A 20648-nucleotide genomic window follows, 5' to 3' on the forward strand; every position below is an offset into this window, starting at 1 on the left:
GTATCTGTCCAGCAGTGACATCACACACAGTGGTCAAGCAGAGACCCTTGGGGGAGACCTAGCTAGAATAAAATCCAAAAAGACAGAGAACATTTGCATTCAGTGGGACACCATATTGGGGTGAAAGTTTAACTAAATTGCTGAGTCATCATTATGGAGGAAGGAGGAAGAGTCCTGCTGATGCCTGAATATCAAGAGGGTATAGGAGGGATATTATGGATCCCTTTGTTAATAGACCACCAGGCACAGATTTCTACCCTGAAGGTGGCATATCTCGGACATAACGCACTGCGTCGGCATGCTTGAGTTGAGGTCATCTCCCCACTGCCTAAGTGAGTTAAGCCTTCTCCTATGGATCTGATACAAATGAGGTGATTTTCCTTCATCAGCAGGCACAACTGATGCTTTCCAAGAGCAGATGAAAACAGCATGCTCACCTCTCTTCCTTCCTGTTCCCATCTTCTTCCTTTGTTCACATTTTTTAACTTTAAGAATTTGTTCATCCCCATTACCAGGATAATAGCCCATTTCTCTCTTCTGTTAAGGTATTTGCTTTGGCTCACCTGTGGGCAGTTCTCAGTTTAAAAGGGGTGAGATTATTCATGCTGCAGTCATGAAACCCCACTTATCAATTGCTGCAGTGTGCACAGGATGAGGAGCAATTGAGAGAGCGGACCGCCCCCTCTGCTAATCACATAGCCAAATGGAGTTTGCTCTCATTTGCTTAATCATTCAGCTGTAATTGAATCCTGATGGGAAGCTGGCTTTCCATCCCAGTGCTTCCCCTTCTCCTGCAGAGAAGGTGGTAAAGTAGCCATGTCTTCTCCCCAGCAGCCCCAGGACACTTTACAGACCATTTCATTCCCCGCCTCTGCATAATGCCTGCCAGACATGGAGGAATTACAGCACAGAGATAGTGTTGACCACTGCCCACAGACAACTTCCCCATTGTTTTCTTGCTGCATCATTGTGCACTCTATAACAAAACATAATGACCCATTCCTTTCCTTCTCTGAGGCCACCATCCTCAGAGCTACCTTTGGCTGGAATATCAGTACATAACAAAACGACCACCTCCAGCTAGCTACAATTCAAGTGGAGGCACACAAATGAGTATTTCTCAGCATCTATGTTGCCTGCAGCAGATTCATACAGGGTTGTTTTCAGAAGACCAGAATCAGCAGCACCTTGGAACTGAACTGAATGCTGTGGGTCTGGGCATGAGGTGTCAGCAAAAGATATTTGAAGGGGTAGATAGATTCAGTTCGTAGCATCTGTGTTCAAAGGCTGAATAGTTTATTTCCACCTCATCAAAGGAATGTTATCAAAAATGTTGAAGGAATGTGTTAAGTCACCAGGTAGTTAATATGCATTTTATGCATTCTGGGGTAGATGTTTGTAGGTAACATAAATGTTCTATCTATCATAATCATAATTTATCATAAAAGTGTAGAGTTCCTACAGACTCTACCACTTATCTTTTGTTGTGACCAAAATGCAACAGTCACTATTGCAGTGTTGATGGAATTCTCTCCCCCTTGTTTCATCTGTGCTTTCTATTTGAAATTATTCTACAAAGACGTTCCATTCATTTGCATATACTCACTTGCTCCTGCTGGCACTGGTAGCCACACGAAATTGGTTCAATGAAAAATAGCTCAATGATACCATTATTTATTTTGTTCTTGCCAGTGACTTTACTTGACTTTACTCAGGGGAAGCTCATTTATGTTGATGCCCATATCCATTTGATATCCACCTAGCACTTTTATTCATTCATTATTTTAATATGTAAATATTTAATATTTACTTATTTCTTCACACTGAATGGTGACCCAGGCTAAGTCATATGGATTACAGTCTATAGCCATAGAGTTACCCATTTTTCCAAGGGAGACATTATTTATGTTGTTGAAAGATTTCTCCAAACCAACAGCTGGATGCTAGCTCAATCTATCACTGCATTTAGACCTTTCATAGAGCACTAACATACGTGTGTATGCACTAATATGCATGCAGCTCACTCCTCTCTCCTTGTCTAAAGTGTATATTTATTTTAAGGACCCAAACTATATTATTATGTGGCAGAGCTCATGGCTTCTGTTATTCTAGCAACTATGATCCCAACTTCCATTACTGAATTTATCTTACTTATCTCAACCGAGTATAGAAAGAAGCTTCAGACTGATTGTGAAATTGTATCCCCACAAAGAGGAAGTTTACAAATAAAGAATACCATTTTCCATGCAATTCTTTGCCAGAGCATTTCTCATTAAACACTGTTATTCAGAGTTGATGCAGATCATCCCTTTCCGCATATCTTTAGGTTCTTCACACATTATTAATTCAGTAAGGCTCATTACCACCATTGGCAGGGATCCTTCTACATAGTGGATATAAGGTTGTAGGCTGTAAAGGTTAGTTCCCATGGTATATTCTTCGGAGAAGCACATGACTCCTCTAGCTTATACTCACCTCGCTATTTTCCAAACAACACAAACTATGCCTGACACCACGTAGTTCTTTTGTACTGTGGTATTTTGATGAATCTTACTCTGAGAAGCCCTGTTTCCCACTTGTCTTCATCTTCAGTTTTACATTTTACACAGTGTTCTATCCATAGAAGGACTCTGGTTAGAGCCTTTTGAGTTAATTGTCTTACATCTAGCGCAGTGTACTTCAGTTCCATTCCTTCTGCATAAAGCTCCTGTTAGCAGCTAAGAAGTGTTCTGACTTATTATTAGCCAATGTTTGTTATCCATTTACCTGTTAAAACTGGCATATTTTCATTGGTGATAATTACAAATAAAGTCACATATGAATATCCACACTTTTATTAAGATAAAGTTGCAATTCATTTCTGTAAAAGTCTAGGGTAAGACTTGCTTCTCTAAAAGGTAACTGTGCTAACATCTGCAGAATGTCAAACCACTTTCTGAAGGGATTGAGCCATTGCACAATGTCACTAGAAATGAACACATCTTTCTGCATGCTGAAAAATCTACAGAATTTGATGTCCACAGGAGGTTGTTATTAAACAACATTGATGATTATGTGATAGTATGTGATAAAAATTTAACACTTCTCTTATGTCTCCTGTTATCTATTTCTTCAGGTGCAATTTCTAAACAATTCTAAGTCTGAATTTGATCCTTTTGCCCCATTTACTTTTGTGTATGTTAGTAGTTGGCTTACTTTAAGCATTATTCTAGAAAAAAAAACGCAATTATCAGATACTGCATCCTGTTCTATAAGATGTGTTATCTTCTCAACTGTTTTCATAGGAAAATGTTCTAAATTTTTATAAAATCCAGTCCTTCAGATCTTCTTCCTTTGTAGTTTCTTGATTTGATTTTAGTTTATCTTTCTTTTCTTTTTCTACATCTAAAGTCTGATCACTAAACATACAGTACTCATTTGTTTTTCTTTAAGTTTTGTGACACAGGTTATATAATCTTGTCCAACTTGTATGCAAAGTGATTTTTTAGGAAGGATAATAGATACTTGTTGACATTTATTCCATATATAGCTGATTTTTGCATTAACTGTTTAAAGACTGACTTTTCTTCTTTGATGCCTATATAAATCTTTCTTTGCAGGTAAACTTTTGATTATATTTTATTATATAGGATATATATAGAGAGAGAGAGACTACCTTAATCTCTGAAACTTTCATACATGTCCACAATGAATTTTTGTCATATTCACTCCCCAGTTTATGCCTTCTTCCAACTTCTTCTTTATTTTCCCCTTTCCACTTCCAGGTTTGTTAATGTTCTAATTCTTTATATAAATAACTTTCAAGAGTGTGTCCCTTTAATTTTTTGCTTATTTATTTATTTATTTGTTTATTTGCACATGATTACACTTTCATCCTCTTCATACACACCAGAAGAGGGCATTGTATCCCATTACAAATGGCTATGAACTACCACATGTGTGCTGGGAATTGTTCTCAGGACCTCTAGTAGAGCAGTCAGTACTCTTAACCACCGAGCCATCTCTTCAGCCCTCATTCCTTATTTTTTTAATTTATTTTAAACAGTAGCCTTTTTAACATTTTATGTCCACATTTCCTTTTAGACTTGAGTCCACAGACAAGTTTATGTAAATGTAAGCAAAACCAGTCTGAACTATAGAATCTGCTGATCCACTTTTTCAAAACTTGAATTCTGTGACTCTTTCCAATTTCACTCTTTTGATAAGTTGAGGACCTCAACAAATTTCTAATATTAACCAACAGATAACATCTGTCATGCCATTTAGTTATCTAACTAAGAGGATCAATTACTTTGAAATTTGGACACATCCTTTTAAGAATTTTTCTGATACTTAAACTTAAGAAAAATCAGAGTCCTCATTTAGCACAATTCATACACATTCGCCTAACAAGACTGATCAATCACTTAGACAATTTACACCCAATTATAGCTCTATAATTATGGAAGATATCATATGTTGAACTCTATACCCCTTAGGCTGACCCCAAAATGGATACAGCATTTTTCTTCTGGTTATAGAGATCATGAGGCAAATCAACTATTTGAATGTAGTTCTTCCCCTGCTCACACCAAATAAAGTCAAGCTCAGACTCAGATCTTTACTTCAAAGAACAAAGTCTGATCTAGCCTCTTAATTAATCTTGCTTCACTTTCTTTGTTTAATTTTGATATTTGCCGTCAGATTTTGACTTAAACTTATTGAGACTCCAGCAAACAGTTGACCTTTGAAACAATTCAAAACCATCTAAGTGGTGATGGGGAAAGAACAAAAGAAGGTCAATGAGTAGCTGTATTTTGTTTGAAATCTTGTGGTTCCTCCTACTATAATAGTGGAAAGCTGGTTTTATACATTCATACAGGCCGGGGATTTAGAGGCAGAATAGCGATGTCCTAGACAGTGAAAAAAGCTTGAATTTTCTGCTCTCCTACTGTATCTTTTTTGACTGGGACAAGTGCTAATTCCCCCCCCCCCTTCATGCCACTCATAGGGATCAAATTCATCATGCTATACATCCAGACTTATAGCTAGTTATATCTTCTTAAAATTATGATAGCATGTGAACATACTGCTTTTCACTATATCATTTCATGATGCTTTCTGAGGTGGTTATTGAAGTATAATGATACTTAAAACAGTGTCAGTAGCTCAGACTGACTGCCCATACCATCTAAGATTCACATAAGTCTACAACTCATCTACATGAATTTTTTCTTGTGCTTTAAAATGTTGGCATAGGTTTCAACTGATTCTGGCAGTATTTTATGACTCTGACCTCATATAATGAGTTAAATATTAGCCTCCTGGTTATTGAAGTATCTTGTGCAGATAGATTCATATTATCGTACATGATTTTTGGATTAATCACTGAAACCATTTGAGCTTGTATCTTTTTTTTTGAGGGTATTGGTAACTTTCCAAATTGGTATTTATAACTTATATGGGATCATGCAGATGACCTAGGATTATTCAGATGATAATTTTACATTCAACATTCACAACATTAATTCACAACATTAATAATATTAATAATTAATAATTCACACAATAATAATAAGATCCTTGGTATATATCAAAGAAGTCTTCTATTTCTTAAATGTTTCAGAAATCATGAACAAAAATGACCATCACATCCATGAATAGGATGCCCAATTATATTTCTATTTTATCCCCCATACATTCTTTGAGATTTCTTTCTTAACTTAAAAGTTATCAGTTTTATTGCACCTTTCAATACAGATATTTATTCATGCATTATTTTTTCTCTAATGTTCTCTATGTCAAAATTTATTGATTTTTGTATTTAATTTTTATCACATTTCTGCTTTCTATTTGTTATTCATGCTCTCTCTTTGGGATTTACCATTTCAGCCATTACCCATTAATTTCAATGCAGTTTTAAGTTTTTTTTCAAAATGTATTATTGTTTGGAAACTTACTATTTGACCCCTGTGTAAACTGACAAGTCTGTTGATGAATTTTAAAATATTTGACTCTTCCAATGACTTTTGTTAATGATTTCCTCTTCATTAATGTCTGAGAATACATTTTGCACGATTTCTGTGTGCTTTCATTTCCTTTTTCTTTAAGGTCCAGATATGGTTTGTCTTAATGAATCTTAGAGTTGTACTTGAAATGAGTGTCTACTCTTATTATACATATGGTTCTAGAAATGTCAGCCAGGTTGGTTGGCTGTGTTGTTATAGGACATCTGAACATTGAAATGTATCAGAGTTCTCTTGAAGACTAAAGTTGGAAAATTGTATAACATAACTAATATAACCAACTGGGATGAAAGTTCAGTGCAGTCTTAATTTAGGATCAGAGATTATTGTTTTCTGTGTTTGCAGAATGCTATTAATAATTCGCCCGAACACACACACACACATCCATGTTCTATGTTAAACAAAGTCCACTTCTGATGTGTTCCCAAAGCATGACAGGAAGAGGAAAGTATTTTTTTCTTGTTCCTACTTAAGTCTTCTAAGGGACTGGCTTTGTAATTTTTACTATAAACATACTAACTATTTTATCCTCCCTTGCCTGTCTGAAAGTGTTGCAAGTGTATATTGTAAAATATTATATTCAGGAGTGATCATTTAACAAGATTTGGAATAAGATGAAGACTATCAATTGTTCAGGAAACTGTCCCCTATGTCTTGCCTTGACATTCATAAAAATTGACTGAGATTATAAGTACTCTGAGAAGCTTGGGGTAAAATAATCTATCTAGTCTTCCAATTACAAAAAGTAGGGAACGCTAGCTACTATAATCCATTGTATGGTATATAGGACAATAGTATGAAAGATATCAAATAATGGTTGAACCAATTGTATGTGATCCACAAAGTTTGTTTGTAATCGCTGATGTTCTTATTGCTTTCTTTACTTTCATTTGATTTCTTTGGAAATGGTCTTTAAAATTTAAGAGTCATATGTTAGGAAAAAGAACTGAGAATACAAAGCTCAGAAAAATCTCAGGCATAAAGTTGAAACCTAGCTGCTTCAGTGTCTATAACTTTAATATATTACTTTAACACACATTGTAAAGACCTCCATTCACACACTTTGTCTGCCACCCTTTGCCTGCTTCCTCAAAGTTAATACCACTGGCTTTCCTGAAAGTTTTAGGATTCAAAATGCATGAGGTGGTGTTTTACTGAGTGATTTGCACAAATATTAAAAAAAAAATAAGCATGATGTCTGAAGCACAGGCATCCCGAAGATAGTGCAGCATACTAAGATACTAAGTATCACTACACACACACACACACACACACACACACACACACACACACACACAAGCACACACTTACCTGTTCTATGGCAACTTTATTGACGCTCTGCTTTCTTTTCTTGAACAGGTGGGCTCTGCATTGCCCAGTCCGTGAGAATTCCCCAAGAGCGCAAAGACAGGACCATTGACTTTGATAGAATTATCAAACAGCTCTTGGACACCCCCAACTCCAGGGCCGTCGTGATTTTTGCCAACGATGAGGATATAAAGTAAGGATGATTGGTGAACCTTGTTCCTATGCATGCCACAGCTTTAGGAGACAGAGGATGAGGATGCTGGTGAGGAGAGGGGAAGTAGAGTCAGAACAGAGCTCTAATAACAATGTGGTCAATTGTTTCATGTCTGCTTTCCCCCAAACAGTTTGACAGCTACAGAAGTATTAGCACCTTTCATTTCAATTAAAAACAAATGTATTCAATTATTGGAAGAAAGAAAAACACACTACACTTTTGAAAGACTGTATTTTTAAAAGCATATTGAAGTATCACAGATTTTTATTCCAAGAATGGTGTTTGTAGTATAAAAGTATAAAATGTATTCTGCCTTCTTCATTGCTCAGAATTTAAATGCAGGATACCAACTGTTGGACCTCCAAATTCTGCAACACATGCTATTTATTTCTTTGTGCATTCATTTCCCTGCATTCCAATCTTGTCATTTTCAACTTCATTTTTGGCCTATCCTCTTGCATTTGCAGCCTTACCATACAGAACCATCCCTTTGATCTCTTTCAGAATGCAAATGGCCCCTGCTTCCTTTTCTGAACACTACAGCTCCAGTATAGAATCTATTTTTGTCTTTTTAAAAGTTAACAGTAATTTAACCTGGCAGAAAAGGCTACTATTTTTCTTACAGTGTTGAATCCCCCAAATAAAATGTCTTATACCCTGTGCCCTGGCTAACAAGCTCTCCTTTATGGGTGGCAGGACTCCTAGCTTGTCAGTCTCTTGTATGTCATTCTAGAGACATTCTGTACCTTGTTCCTGATCCATTTTTAAATAGCCTGTATATATACTGTATATATATGTGTGTGTGTGTGTGTGTGTGTGTGTGTGTGTGTGTGTGTGTGTACTGTAATATAATGCATGTGTCTGCTCTTTACCTAGCTTGCCTTAGCATTTCACATCAGAGGCCCTGACTCTCAGTATCTGTAGCTCTCTGCAGTTATTAAATCTATATGCATAATTTCATTTTATCTATGTACTAGAGTTTACCCAGCTTTTCCCTTGTGGATTGACCATTGCAATTTTCATCACAGAATTTCACTATAAATAATAATGCCATAGTAAACTTCCTGCAAAGAACTATCCATGCTGAACTATAAATATAAAAATATGTAATAATAATACATAATATACTAAGCAATATGTAAATATATCAGACTAATATAATATATTCACAGTGACAGGGCATTTTAAATGTCCTCTTTTGCAATTTAATCCTAGATTCATCATTTTGCATGCTCTAAGTGTATTTAGACATAATATTTTGTAAGCTAGATTCTAGAAAGTACTAGGATAAAGATCTGCTTTTCCTTATAAAAGCCATCAATACAACCATGTGAAGATTTATTCTCCCCTTGTATGTAAGAATTGTGTTTTAAAACTTTATCTTCAATCTTAAAATTCCATGTCATTGAATTTAAAGGTGAATTGTATTATATTGGGTAAAATTGAAGAATTCAGTTCATGATAACTTCTTCCTTAGGATTTTCAGAAGGCTATTCCATTCCATAAGTCCTACCCAATAGTCCTGAATCTTTCCAGCATCCCACTAGCAAGGTCTTGGTCACAGCTGAGGTGTCCCAACCATTACATGGGAATGTACTGCATATGAACTTGAGACTATTTCTTGCATCGATCAATACCTCTTTCTCTTGAAACTGTTTCTTCCCCTAGATCTCATTCTCTTTAAATCTCAGTTCTCCCATGAACAAAATGGAAAGTTTTTCAAGATGTCCTATGAAAGGGTTCCCTAGTCTAATTTCTCTCTGAACACTTTATGACCTACATATGCTAGCCTGGATCTGCTTCTGCTCTCTCCTTCCTAGGTCTTTCAACCATCTCTGTTGTATTTTGAAAGATCATTTCTCTCATCCGATTATTTCTGGAAATTTTTTCGCATAACACTTTAAATTTTTGGGTCATGCTAGTGAAACTCATGTTTTGTTCTTATGGATTCATGTTTTGTTCTTGTTGTTGTTGTTCAATGGCTCAGATAAGTCTGTACTGTCCATTATCTCTGGTCATCAGTAGATCATACAACTTCTGGATGGTGGTTTTATCCTCACTATCTGTCCTGATGCTATGAAAATAGTTGATGCTCAATCAATACCATTGAATGAATGAGTGGAATGCCAAGCTCAGTGCTCAGTACCTAATGATACATGTGAAAGCTATTTTGCTCCCTAGACATTAGGATTAATTTTTTTATATTTGCTTATTCTCTCTTCTTTTCCCCCTCTCTTTCCTTGTCCATCTCCTTCTCCCCCTCCCTCTCCTTCTCTTTCTCCCTTGCCCTTGCCCTCTTCCTTTCTGCCAAACTCCATGGCTTTTCTTTAAAACCCAAGTTGACCACTTATGATCCTCCTGTCTCATCTTTTGATTGCTCTTATTGCAAGTATGGGGCTAATTTGGCTAAAATAGTGTGATAACTCAATTCAGTTTTTATCATTTTGACCCCACTTATACTACGTATTCAGTTGTCCACATAAAAGTTTGATCCAGATCTACCACCATGTTCTGGGTGCTTCTTGCACATGTCTATTTCTAATGGAACTGCTTTACTGACTACTGTGTTTGTTTTATCTGAAGTTCTCTTTCATATATGCCCTTTCTGGGAACAATTTGGATTCCCATTAAATATATCATTTCCCTCCTAACACTATGCTATTTGCATCAGCCTTAGGTTGTCTTACTCCTTTTTGTTTTTTAAATAATTTTGAGGTTTTGTTTTCATTATAATGCTCTTTGGGTTCTAGTTTTCCCTGATGATTAATATTCTTGTCAACCATTTTATATATCTTTGTTTTGCTTACTTTAAATATATATTTACTACTATGTAATACATTGACAAAGTATATCTATGTTGATTTTTAAGATCATTTTGTGATTAAGATTATAATACTTTTGCCCTATAGTATATGGCTTATTTTTAGGTAGAATATGTACATAATCACATTATAAAGTATGCACTTTTTTTATAATAGAGGTAATTTCTATTTTGAATACTATTGTATATTGAGATTTATATGCTAATACCTTGGTTTCTGAGCACAGTGATTAAAAGTCCAGTGCATATGTTTCTTCCAAAATTAGCTCTTAAAGGCAGAACTATCTGAAGATTGCAGAATCCTCACAATGTTGATTCTTTTTTTCAAACTGTAGAGATGGAAAAATTTGACATTTCTTGCAACATTAACTTCAAATACTTTGAGAATAGCAATAAGATGGCACTAATATCTCAATTTTGAAGGGAAGCTAAATGCTAAATCAGTCATGGGTATTGATAATTTGGATTTTAAAGAATAACAAAATCTGTCTTCAAAATTTGACTCTCCATATAAAACTAACATATATCTACTGTAAATTCCTTAGAAAATAAGAAAGAGTTGCTTTTATTTTTTTTTTGAAATAAAACGATCCCATAAATTTTACCTGCTCCAATTCTGTGGAAAAAATAAAACTCAAAGCAAATGATTACAAGTAGTAATTAAAACCATGTCTTATAAAACCCAGAGCCTTGGCATTCAACGAGAACCTCTAATTAAATACTGTCTTAGTCAGGGTTTCTATTTCTGCACAAACATGATGACCAAGAAGCAAGTTGGGGAGGAAACGGTTTATTCAGCTTACATTTCCACATTTCTGTTTATCACTAAAGGAAGTCAGGACTAGAATTCAAGCAGGACAGGAAGTAAGAGCTGATGCCATGGAGGAATATTTCTTACTGGTTTGCTTCCCCTGGCTTGCTCAGGTTGCTTTCTTATAGAACACAAGATTAGCAGCCCAGGGATGGAATCAACCAGCAATGAACCCTCCACTTGATCACTAATTGAGAAAATGCCTTACAGCTGCATGGAGACATTTCCTCAACTGAAGCTCCTTTGTGGTAACTCCAGCTTGTGTCAAGTTGACACACAAAACCAGCCAGTATAAATAGAGTTTTAAGATTTTCAAGAAAGTTGCAAATGCACTCAAGCTTTCTCTTGCAGAATGGAGATTGTCCAGGTTCTACACGCAGATTTGGAATTCACATTAAAATTTAGCCACTATCTATAAATTGAGTAAGTGCTCATTTTTTCACATGTATCTGGTCCCAACAGGTTGTCTTGGCTTCTTCTAACTTTTCCATCACTTCTCCAAACTCTTTAGCAACAAATTATCATCTCCTCCTTCCTGTGACTTAATAAAACTGTTCATTTCACACACACATAAAATACATGCACATATCTGTATTTGCCAGTTTCATTATAGAAAATCAATAAATTATTCATCTTTTAAAAAATTAATTTCTGTTCCCTGCCTGCCGGGGCAGAAAAGGAGCACCAGGTACTGAGATATCCTGAGTTGAAGAGTTCTGGGGAGACAAACTGCCAGGGGTCTGCCTGTGCCCAGGACCTGAGCACATAGGTGGTTCATCTGCCAGCCAGCCTGTTGTGGGGCCTGTGTCCTACATGGGGATCAACAGAGGGAGTGACTCTGCTGCTATCCTCACTCCATGACAGAGCAGTGGGGTAGCACCTGGTTTACTGAGACAACCCAAGTATAACATTGCTTGGGTCAAGATTCAGCAGGGTTCCAATGGAACAAAAGAGGAAGGCAGCACATCACCAATCTGGGCCAGAGGAAACCCAGGCATCCAGTGTCCGGGAAATAGCCTTAAAGGTGGACAGGAAGTTGAAGCACCAGACAGTGACAATAAGACCATCAAACACCAGTGAGAACTAGATGGCTAAAAGCAAGCATAGGAACATTGCTAACAGAAACAGCATCTGAACCCAATTCTCTAACAACAGCAAGTCCTGGATACCCCAACACACCAGAAAAACAAGAGTTGGATTTAAATTCACTGGTCATGATGCTGTTAGAGGAACACATGAAGGACGTAAATAAATCCCTTAAAGAAATTCAGGAGAAAAATTATCAAAAGTTAGAAGCCCTTACAAGGGAAACACAAAAATCACTTAAAGAAATTCAGGAGAATATGAGTCAAAAGATAGTAACCAATAAGGAGGAAATGCAAAAATCACTTAAAGAAATACAGGAGAACTTTGATCAACAGGCAGAAGTCATGAAAGGAAACACAAAAATCTCTCAAAGAATTACAGGAAAAAACAAACAAACAAGTGAAAGAACTAAAGCAAAACCATCCAGGATCTAAAAACAGAAGTAGAAACAACTAAGAAATCCCAAAGGGAGACAACTTTGGAGATAGAAAACCTTGGGAAGAAATCAGGGGCCTTAGATGCAAATATCAACAACAGAATACAAGAGATAGAAGAAAGAATCTCAGATGCCGAAGATAGCATAGAAACCATGGACTCAGCAGTCAAAGAAAATGCAAAATGCAAAAAGCTTGTAACCCAAAACATCCAGGAAATCCAGGATACAATGAGAAAGCCAAACCTAAGGATTATAGGCATTGATGAGAGTGAAGATTTGCAACTTAAAGGGCCAGCAAATATCTTCAACAAAATTATTGAAGAAAACTTCCCTAGCCAAAAGAAAGAGATGCCCATGAATATAGAAGAAGACTACAGAACTCCAAACAGACTGGACCAGAATATAAATACCTCCCGTCACATAATAATCAAAATCCCAAATGTACTGAACAAAAGAAAGAATACTAAAGGCAGTAAGAGAAAGGGGCAAGTAACATATAAAGGAAGACCTATCAGAATTATACCAGATTTCTCACCAGAGACCATGAAAACTAGAAGGTCCTGGGCAGACCTCATGCAGACTCTAAGAGAACACAAATGCCAGCCAAGACTACTATACCCAGTTATTCTCAATTCTCAATTACTATTGAAGGAGAAACCAAGATATTCCATGACAAAACCAAATTTACACAATATTTTCCACAAACCCAGCCCTACAAAGGATAATAGGGGGAAATCACCAATACAAGGAGGAAACCTATACCCTGGAAAAAGCAGGATAATAACCTTCTTTCATCAAACACAAAAGAAGATAGCCACACAAGTATAAAATTAACATCAAAAATGATAGGAAGCAATAACCACTACTCCTTAATATCTCTTAACATCAATGGACTCAATTCCCCAATAAAAAGACATAGACTAACAGACTGGATACATAAACAGGACCCTACATTTTGCTGCATACAGGAAACATACCTCAGTGTCAAAGACAAAAACTACCTTAGAGTAAAAGGCTGGAAGACAATTCTACAAGCAAATGGTATCAAAAAACAAGCCGGAGTTGCCATTTTAATATCAGATAAAATTGACTTTCAACCCAAAGCCATCAAAAGAGACACTGAGGGACACTTCTTGCTGGTGAAAGGAAAAATCCACCAAGAAGAACTCTCAACCCTGAACATCTATGCTCTAAATGCAAGGGCACCCTCTTTCATAAAAGAAACTTTACTAAAGATCAAAGCACACACTGCCCCTAACACAATAATTGTTGATGACTTCAACACACCACTCTCCTCAATGGACCGATCAGGAAAACAGAAACTAAACATATATATACATACATATATATATATATATATATATATATATATATATATATATATATATAAAACTTTTCATCCCAAAGCAAAAGAATATACCTTTTTCTCAGCACCTCACGGTACCTTCTCCAAAATCGATCATATAGTTGGTCACAAGACAGACCTCAACAAATATAAGAAGATTGCAATAATCCCATGCCTCCTATCAGATCCCTATCGAGTAAAAGTGGTCTTTAATAAACACAAAAACAACAGAAAGCTCACATACACATGGAAACTAAACAATATTCTACTCAATGATATCTTGGTAAAGGAAGAAATAAAGAAAGAAATCAAAGACATTTTAGAATTTAACGAAAATGAAGGCACAACATTCCCAAATTTATGGGACACAATGAAAGCAGTGCTAAAAGGAAAACTCATAGCTTTAAGTGCCTCCAAAAAGAAATTGGAGAGAGCATACACTACAAACTTAATGGCACAACTGAATGTCCTGGAACAAAAAGAAGCTAATTCACCCAGGTGGAGAAGAAGACAGAAAATCATCAAACTCAGGGCAGAAATCAATCAAGTAGAAACGAAGAGAACCATACAAAGAATCAACAAAACCAGGAGCTGGTTCTTTGAAAAAATCAACAAGATAGATAAACCCTTAGCCAGACTAACCAAAGGACACAGAGACAGTATCCAAATGAACAAAATTAGAAATGAAAAGGGAGATATAATGACAGAAACTGAGGAAATTCAAAAAATTATCGGATCCTACTACAGAAGCCTGAACTCAACACAATTGGAGAATCTGTAGGAAATGGACAATTTCTTAGACAGATACCAAATACCAAAATTAAATCAGGATCAAATAGATCATCTAAACAGACCCATAACCCCTAAAGAAATAGAAGGAGTCATAGAAAGCCTTCCAACCAAAAAAAAAATTACAGGACCAGATGGTTTTAGTGCAGAATTCTATCAGACCTAAGAAGACTTAACACCAATACTCTTCAAACTATTCCACCAAATAGAAACAGAAGGAACACTACCCAACTCCTTCTACGAAGCCACAATTATGCTGATACCAAAACCAAACAAAAATCCAACAAAGAAAGAGAATTTCAGGCCAATATCCCTTATGAATATCGATGCAAAAATACTCAATAAAATTTTTGCCCACCGAATCCAAGAACACATCAAAACAATCATCCACCATGACCAAGTAGGCTTCATCCCAGGGATGCAGGGATGGTTCAATATACAGAAATCTATCAATGCTATCCACTACATAAACAAAGTCAAAAAAAGAAACCACATAATTATTTCATTAGATGCTGAAAAGGCATTTGACAAAATTCACCATCCTTTCATGCTAAAACTCTTGGAAAGAACAGGAATTCAAGGCCCTTATCTAAACATCATAAAAGCAATATACAGCAAACCGGTAGCCAACATCAAACTAAATGGAGAGAAAGTTGAAGCAATCCCACTAATCAGGGACTAGACAAGGCTGCCCCCTCTTTCCATATCTTTTGAATATAGGTCTTGAAGTCCTAGCTAGAGCAATTAGACAACATAAGGAGGTCAAAGGGATCCAAAGGAAGAAGTCAAACTATCACTATTTGCAGATTATATGATAGTATACTTAAGTGACGCAAAAAACTCTACTAGAGAACTCCTACTGCTAATAAACAACTTCAGCAAATTGGCTGGTTACAAAATCAACTCAAGCAAATCAGTAGCCTTTATATACTCAAAGGATAAGCAGACTGAGAAAGAAATTAAGGAAATGACACCCTTTACAGTAGCCACAAACAGCATAAAGTATCTTAGGCTGACTCTAACCAAACAAGTGAAAGAACTATAAGACAAGAACTTCAGATCTCCGAAGAAGGAAATCGAAGAAGACCTCAGAAAATGGAAAAATCTTTGATGCTCGTGGATTGGCAGGATTAATATAGTTAAAATGGCCATCTTGCCAAAAGCAATCTACTGATTCAATGCAATCCCCATCAAAAACCCAACTCAGTTCTTCATAGAGTTAGAAAGAGCAATTCTCAAATTCATCTGGAATAACAAAAAACCCAGGATAGCTAAAACTATTCTCAATAGTAAAAGAACTTCTGGGGGAATCAGTATCCAGGACCTCAAACATTACAGGAGAGCAATAGTGATAAAAACTGCATGGTATTGGTACAATGTCAGGCAAGTGGATCAATGGAATAGGATTGAAGACCCAGAAATGAACCCACACACCTATGGTCACTTGATCTTCGACAAAGGAGCTGAAAACATCCAGTGGAAAAAAGATAGCCTTTTCAATAAATGGTGCTGGTTCAACTGGATGTCAGCATGTAGGAGAATGTGAATTGATCCATTCTTATCTCCTTGTACTAAGCTCAATTCCAAGTTGATCAAGGACCTCCACATAAAACCTGACACACTGAAACTAATAGAAAAGAAACTGGGGAAGAACCTTGAGAACATGGGTACAGGGGAAAATTTCCTGAACAGAACACTAATTGCTTATGCTTTAAGAACAAGAATTGACAAATGGGACCTCATAAAATTACAAAGTTTCTGTAAGGCAAAGGACACTGTAAAAGGGACAAAACGTCAACCAATAGATTGGGAAATGATCTTCTCCAACCCTATATCTGACAGAGGGCTAATATCTAGTACATACAAACAACTCAAGAAGGTAGACCCCAGAGAACCAAATAACCCTATTAAAATTGGAGTACAGAGCTAAACAAAGAATTTTCACCTGAAGAACTTCAGATGACTGAGAAGCACCTTACGAAATGTTCAACATAATTTGTCATTAGGGAAATGCAAATCAAAACAACCTTGAGATTTCACTTCACACCAGTCAGAATGGCTAAGTTTAAAAACTCAGGAGACTGCAGGCATTGGTGAGGATGTGGAGAAAGAGGAACACTCCTCTACTGCTGGTGGTTTTGCAAGATGGTACACCCACTTTGGAAATCAGTCTGGCGATTCCTCAGAAATCTGGGCATGACACTTCCAGAGGACCCTGCTATACCACTCCTGGGCATATACCCAGAGGATTCCCCGGCATGCAATAAGGACACATGCTCCATTATGTTCATAGCAGCCCTTTTTGTAAAAGGACCCAGGTATTCCTCAACGGAAGAATGGATGGAGCTAGAGAACATCATACTAAGTGAGGTAACCCAGACTCAAAAGGTGAATCATGGTATGCACTCACTAATAAGTGGTTATTAACCTAGAAAACTGGAATACCCAAAACATAATCCACACATCAAATGAGGTACAAGGAGAAAGGAGGAGTGGCCCCTGGTTCTGGAAAGACTCAGTGAAACAGTATTTGGCAAAACCAGAACGGGGAAGTGGGAAGGGGTGGGTGGGAGGACAGGGGAAGAGAAGGGGACTTACGGGACTTTCGGGGAGTGGGGGGCTAGAAACGGGGAAATCACTTGAAATGTAAATAAATTATATCGAATAAAAAAATATTTACTCAATGGAGTACTATTTAGCCACTAGAAACAATGAATTCGTGAAATTCTTAGACAAATGGATGGAGCTAGAGAACATCATACTAAGTGAGGCAACCCAGTCTCAAAAGATCAATCATGGTATACAATCACTGATAAGTGAATATTAGCCTAGAAATGTGGAATACTCAAGACATAATCCACATATTAAATGATGCCCAACAGGAATGGAGCCCCTGTTTCTGGAAAGATTCAGTGCAGCAGTATAGGGCAATACCAGAACAGGGAAGTAGGAAGGGGTGGATGGGGGAATAGGGGGAGGGAAGAGGGCTTATGGGACTTTCGGTGAGTGGGGAGCCAGAAAAGGGGAAATCATTTGAAATGTAAATAAAAATATATCGAATAAAAAAAATTATTTTCCTGTTTTACTATAGCTTTTGACATGCAAACTAAGTGTATTTTATTGAGAGTCCCATTATTTTATTTTGGGAAAACATTTACATATATATAATTAGTTTTATCATTATTATGTTTGTATGCCCATACTCACATACATGTATGAGCATGTGGAGAATACTCACATGTAATATGTACATGTATATATATGAATTACATTCATTCTCCACATGTAATACATTTAAAAGAGTAAGCTAAAGAAAATATTTCAGGGCTGGAGAGATGGCTCATTGTTTCAGAGCACTGATTGCTCTTGCAGAGAACCCTGCACACACATTCCATAGCTCACAACTGCCTGTAACTCCATCTTCAGGAAATCTGACACTCTCTTCTGGCCTCTGAGGATATTTGCATGTATGTAGTGGTTTTAAACTCTTCAAGGTATACATACCAAAAAATATATCATTTTCTGAAAAAAACAACATCATGTGTTTGATGCCTATAACTTTTCTTATTCTGAATTGACAGTTAGTATTTGGCAGGTTGAGATTGTGTCTCATGTTTACTAAAACAGTGTTTGTCCCAGAAATGATTCAGTAAAAAATGTCAAGTACTTATGTTTTAGAGAATTCTTTATTTTTATGACATATTACAGTGTAACTTTCCAGTGGAAAGGAAATCACAAGTATACTGAGTATCTGTGAAAATTCTCTGATTAACACCTGATAATCTGGTTTTCTGTTTTCTTTTTTTCTGAGTTCTCTAATTTATAGGATATATTTACTATTTCCAAAGTTATTACTTTTGTAATATATTTTGTTCTCTATTTTTACAGCAGTTTAGCTTTTCAATTCACAGATTCATCCTCTCAGATTCTCAGTTAATTGTTAATAATAAACTATAGAAATGATTCCTGGAAATGTCTTATTAACAAAAGTTAAGAAGCACAGTTTAAAGTGGTTTAGTTTCCTGCATATTGGTTCAGGAAATGTTGAATTATGTAATCTTATACACGTTTTAACTTTGCTTATTTTTAAGATTTCACTTTGTTTTCATAACCTTTCTTTATCAAAAGGAACTTCAATTTTTCACTTTTAAAAGATACATTCCCTTTTCTGTTCTTCATTCTTTCCCTTATCTTGCTGTTGGTTATCCTTTTTCATGTTAAGTAAATAAATTTGTTATTTGGCACTTTCTCCTATAACTTTTCTTCCTCACCTCTACACTGGTGACCATTGCCCCTGAGGTCTTCTTTTACCTGTGGAGACTTGGGGTAGGCTCTAGATAGCTGTAGACATGGACTTATTAACTGATGGGTAAAATCACCACTAGAAAGTACCAGGAAATCAAGAGGCTCCAAGGGCACACCAAGTATGACATCAGCTGAAAACACAACAAAGGGGAGAAGGAACATGTAGAGACCATATCCAGAGGTTAGGCACAGCCCCCAGTTGAAGGATGGTGCCACCTACCCATCTCAAAATTTATTAACGCAGAATTGCTCCTGTCTGAAGGAAATGCAGGGACAAAGAGTAGAGCAGAGACTAAAGGAAAGGTCATCCAGAGACTGCCTCACCTAGGAATCTATACTATCTTTAGATACTGAATCCAGACTCTATTGCGGATGTCAAGAAGCGCTTGCTGACAGGAGCCTGGTATAGCTGTCCACTGAGAGGATGTACCAGAGCCTGACCAACACAGATGTGGATGCTCACAACCAACGATTGGACTGAGCACAGGGACCCCAATGGAGGAGTTAGGGCAAAGACTGAAAGAGCTGAAGGGGTTTGTAACCCTATAGGAAGATGAATAATATCAACCAACCAGACCCCTCAGAGCTTCCAAGGACCCACCAACCAAAGAGTACACATGGAGAAACCCATGGCTCCAGCTGCATATGTAGCAAAGAATTGCCTTATCTGGCATCAAAGGGAGGGGAATGCTAGGGTGGTGAGAGGGAACACCCTCATAGAGGCAGGGGGACAGGGAAGGTGATGGGGGTTTTCAGAGGGAAAACTGGGAGCTGGAATAACATTTGAAATTCAAATAAATAAAATAAGCAATAAAAAAACTGATGGGTGTTAATGTAGGTACAGAATTAGCTATTTGATTAAATGATTCCTCCCTATCAAATTTGTAGATCTTTTGGCAGCAGTTAATAATGAAACAATTCAGAACACTGTTTTCCTTCTGGTACAACTCGAGTTTTAAGGAAAATTTTAATTCCTTAAAATACCCTCACTATTCAGTACTTAATACACTAGTACTCTGCCTATTCCTTCCCATGCCTTTCCTCCTACTTCAGAGCACAACCTTTTCTCTACCTGTTATCAGATGTTTCACACTATTAGGGAACAATTTCTTAAAATTTTGTTAAAAATTTAGCAGTCCATTTTTTTTGTCTGGGTGAACAAAATGTGTGGTGAGTTTTTCCTGTCTCATATTTTGTCTTTAAACACATCTTACTTTTTTACTTCTGAATCTCTGTCTGATAATTTGAAGTCCTGAGTGCTTCGAATTTGTGTGTGTGTGTGTGTGTGTGTATAAGAGAGAGAAAGAGAGAGAGAGAGAGAGAGAGAGAGAGAGAGAGAGAGAGAGAGAGAGAAGGAGAGGGGGAGAGAGCAATGAGGGAGAGAGGGAGGAAGTGTGTACCTGGGTTTGTAGGTGTATGTGGTTTCTATATGTGGGTGAAGTTGTATGAGTACTTTAGTATGAATGTGTATATATGTATAAAAGTGTGTATATGCTTGTGTGTGGATACATTCATAGTATGTGTGCAT

General features: G+C 36.7%; 1 protein-coding gene across 1 annotated transcript in view; it reads left to right on the forward strand.

The window, feature by feature from the left end:
• The window catches only part of Grm7 (glutamate metabotropic receptor 7), an 897218-nt gene that overhangs the window by 447773 nt on the left and 428797 nt on the right, over positions 1-20648 (forward strand). Inside the window, exon 3 of the mRNA XM_052174477.1 lies at positions 7365-7506. Coding sequence (XP_052030437.1) covers positions 7365-7506 — 142 coding nt within the window. The remainder of the gene's footprint in view (positions 1-7364; positions 7507-20648) is intronic.

Source organism: Apodemus sylvaticus, chromosome 2 (genome assembly GCF_947179515.1).
Source record: "Apodemus sylvaticus chromosome 2, mApoSyl1.1, whole genome shotgun sequence".
Taxonomy (NCBI): domain Eukaryota; kingdom Metazoa; phylum Chordata; class Mammalia; order Rodentia; family Muridae; genus Apodemus; species Apodemus sylvaticus.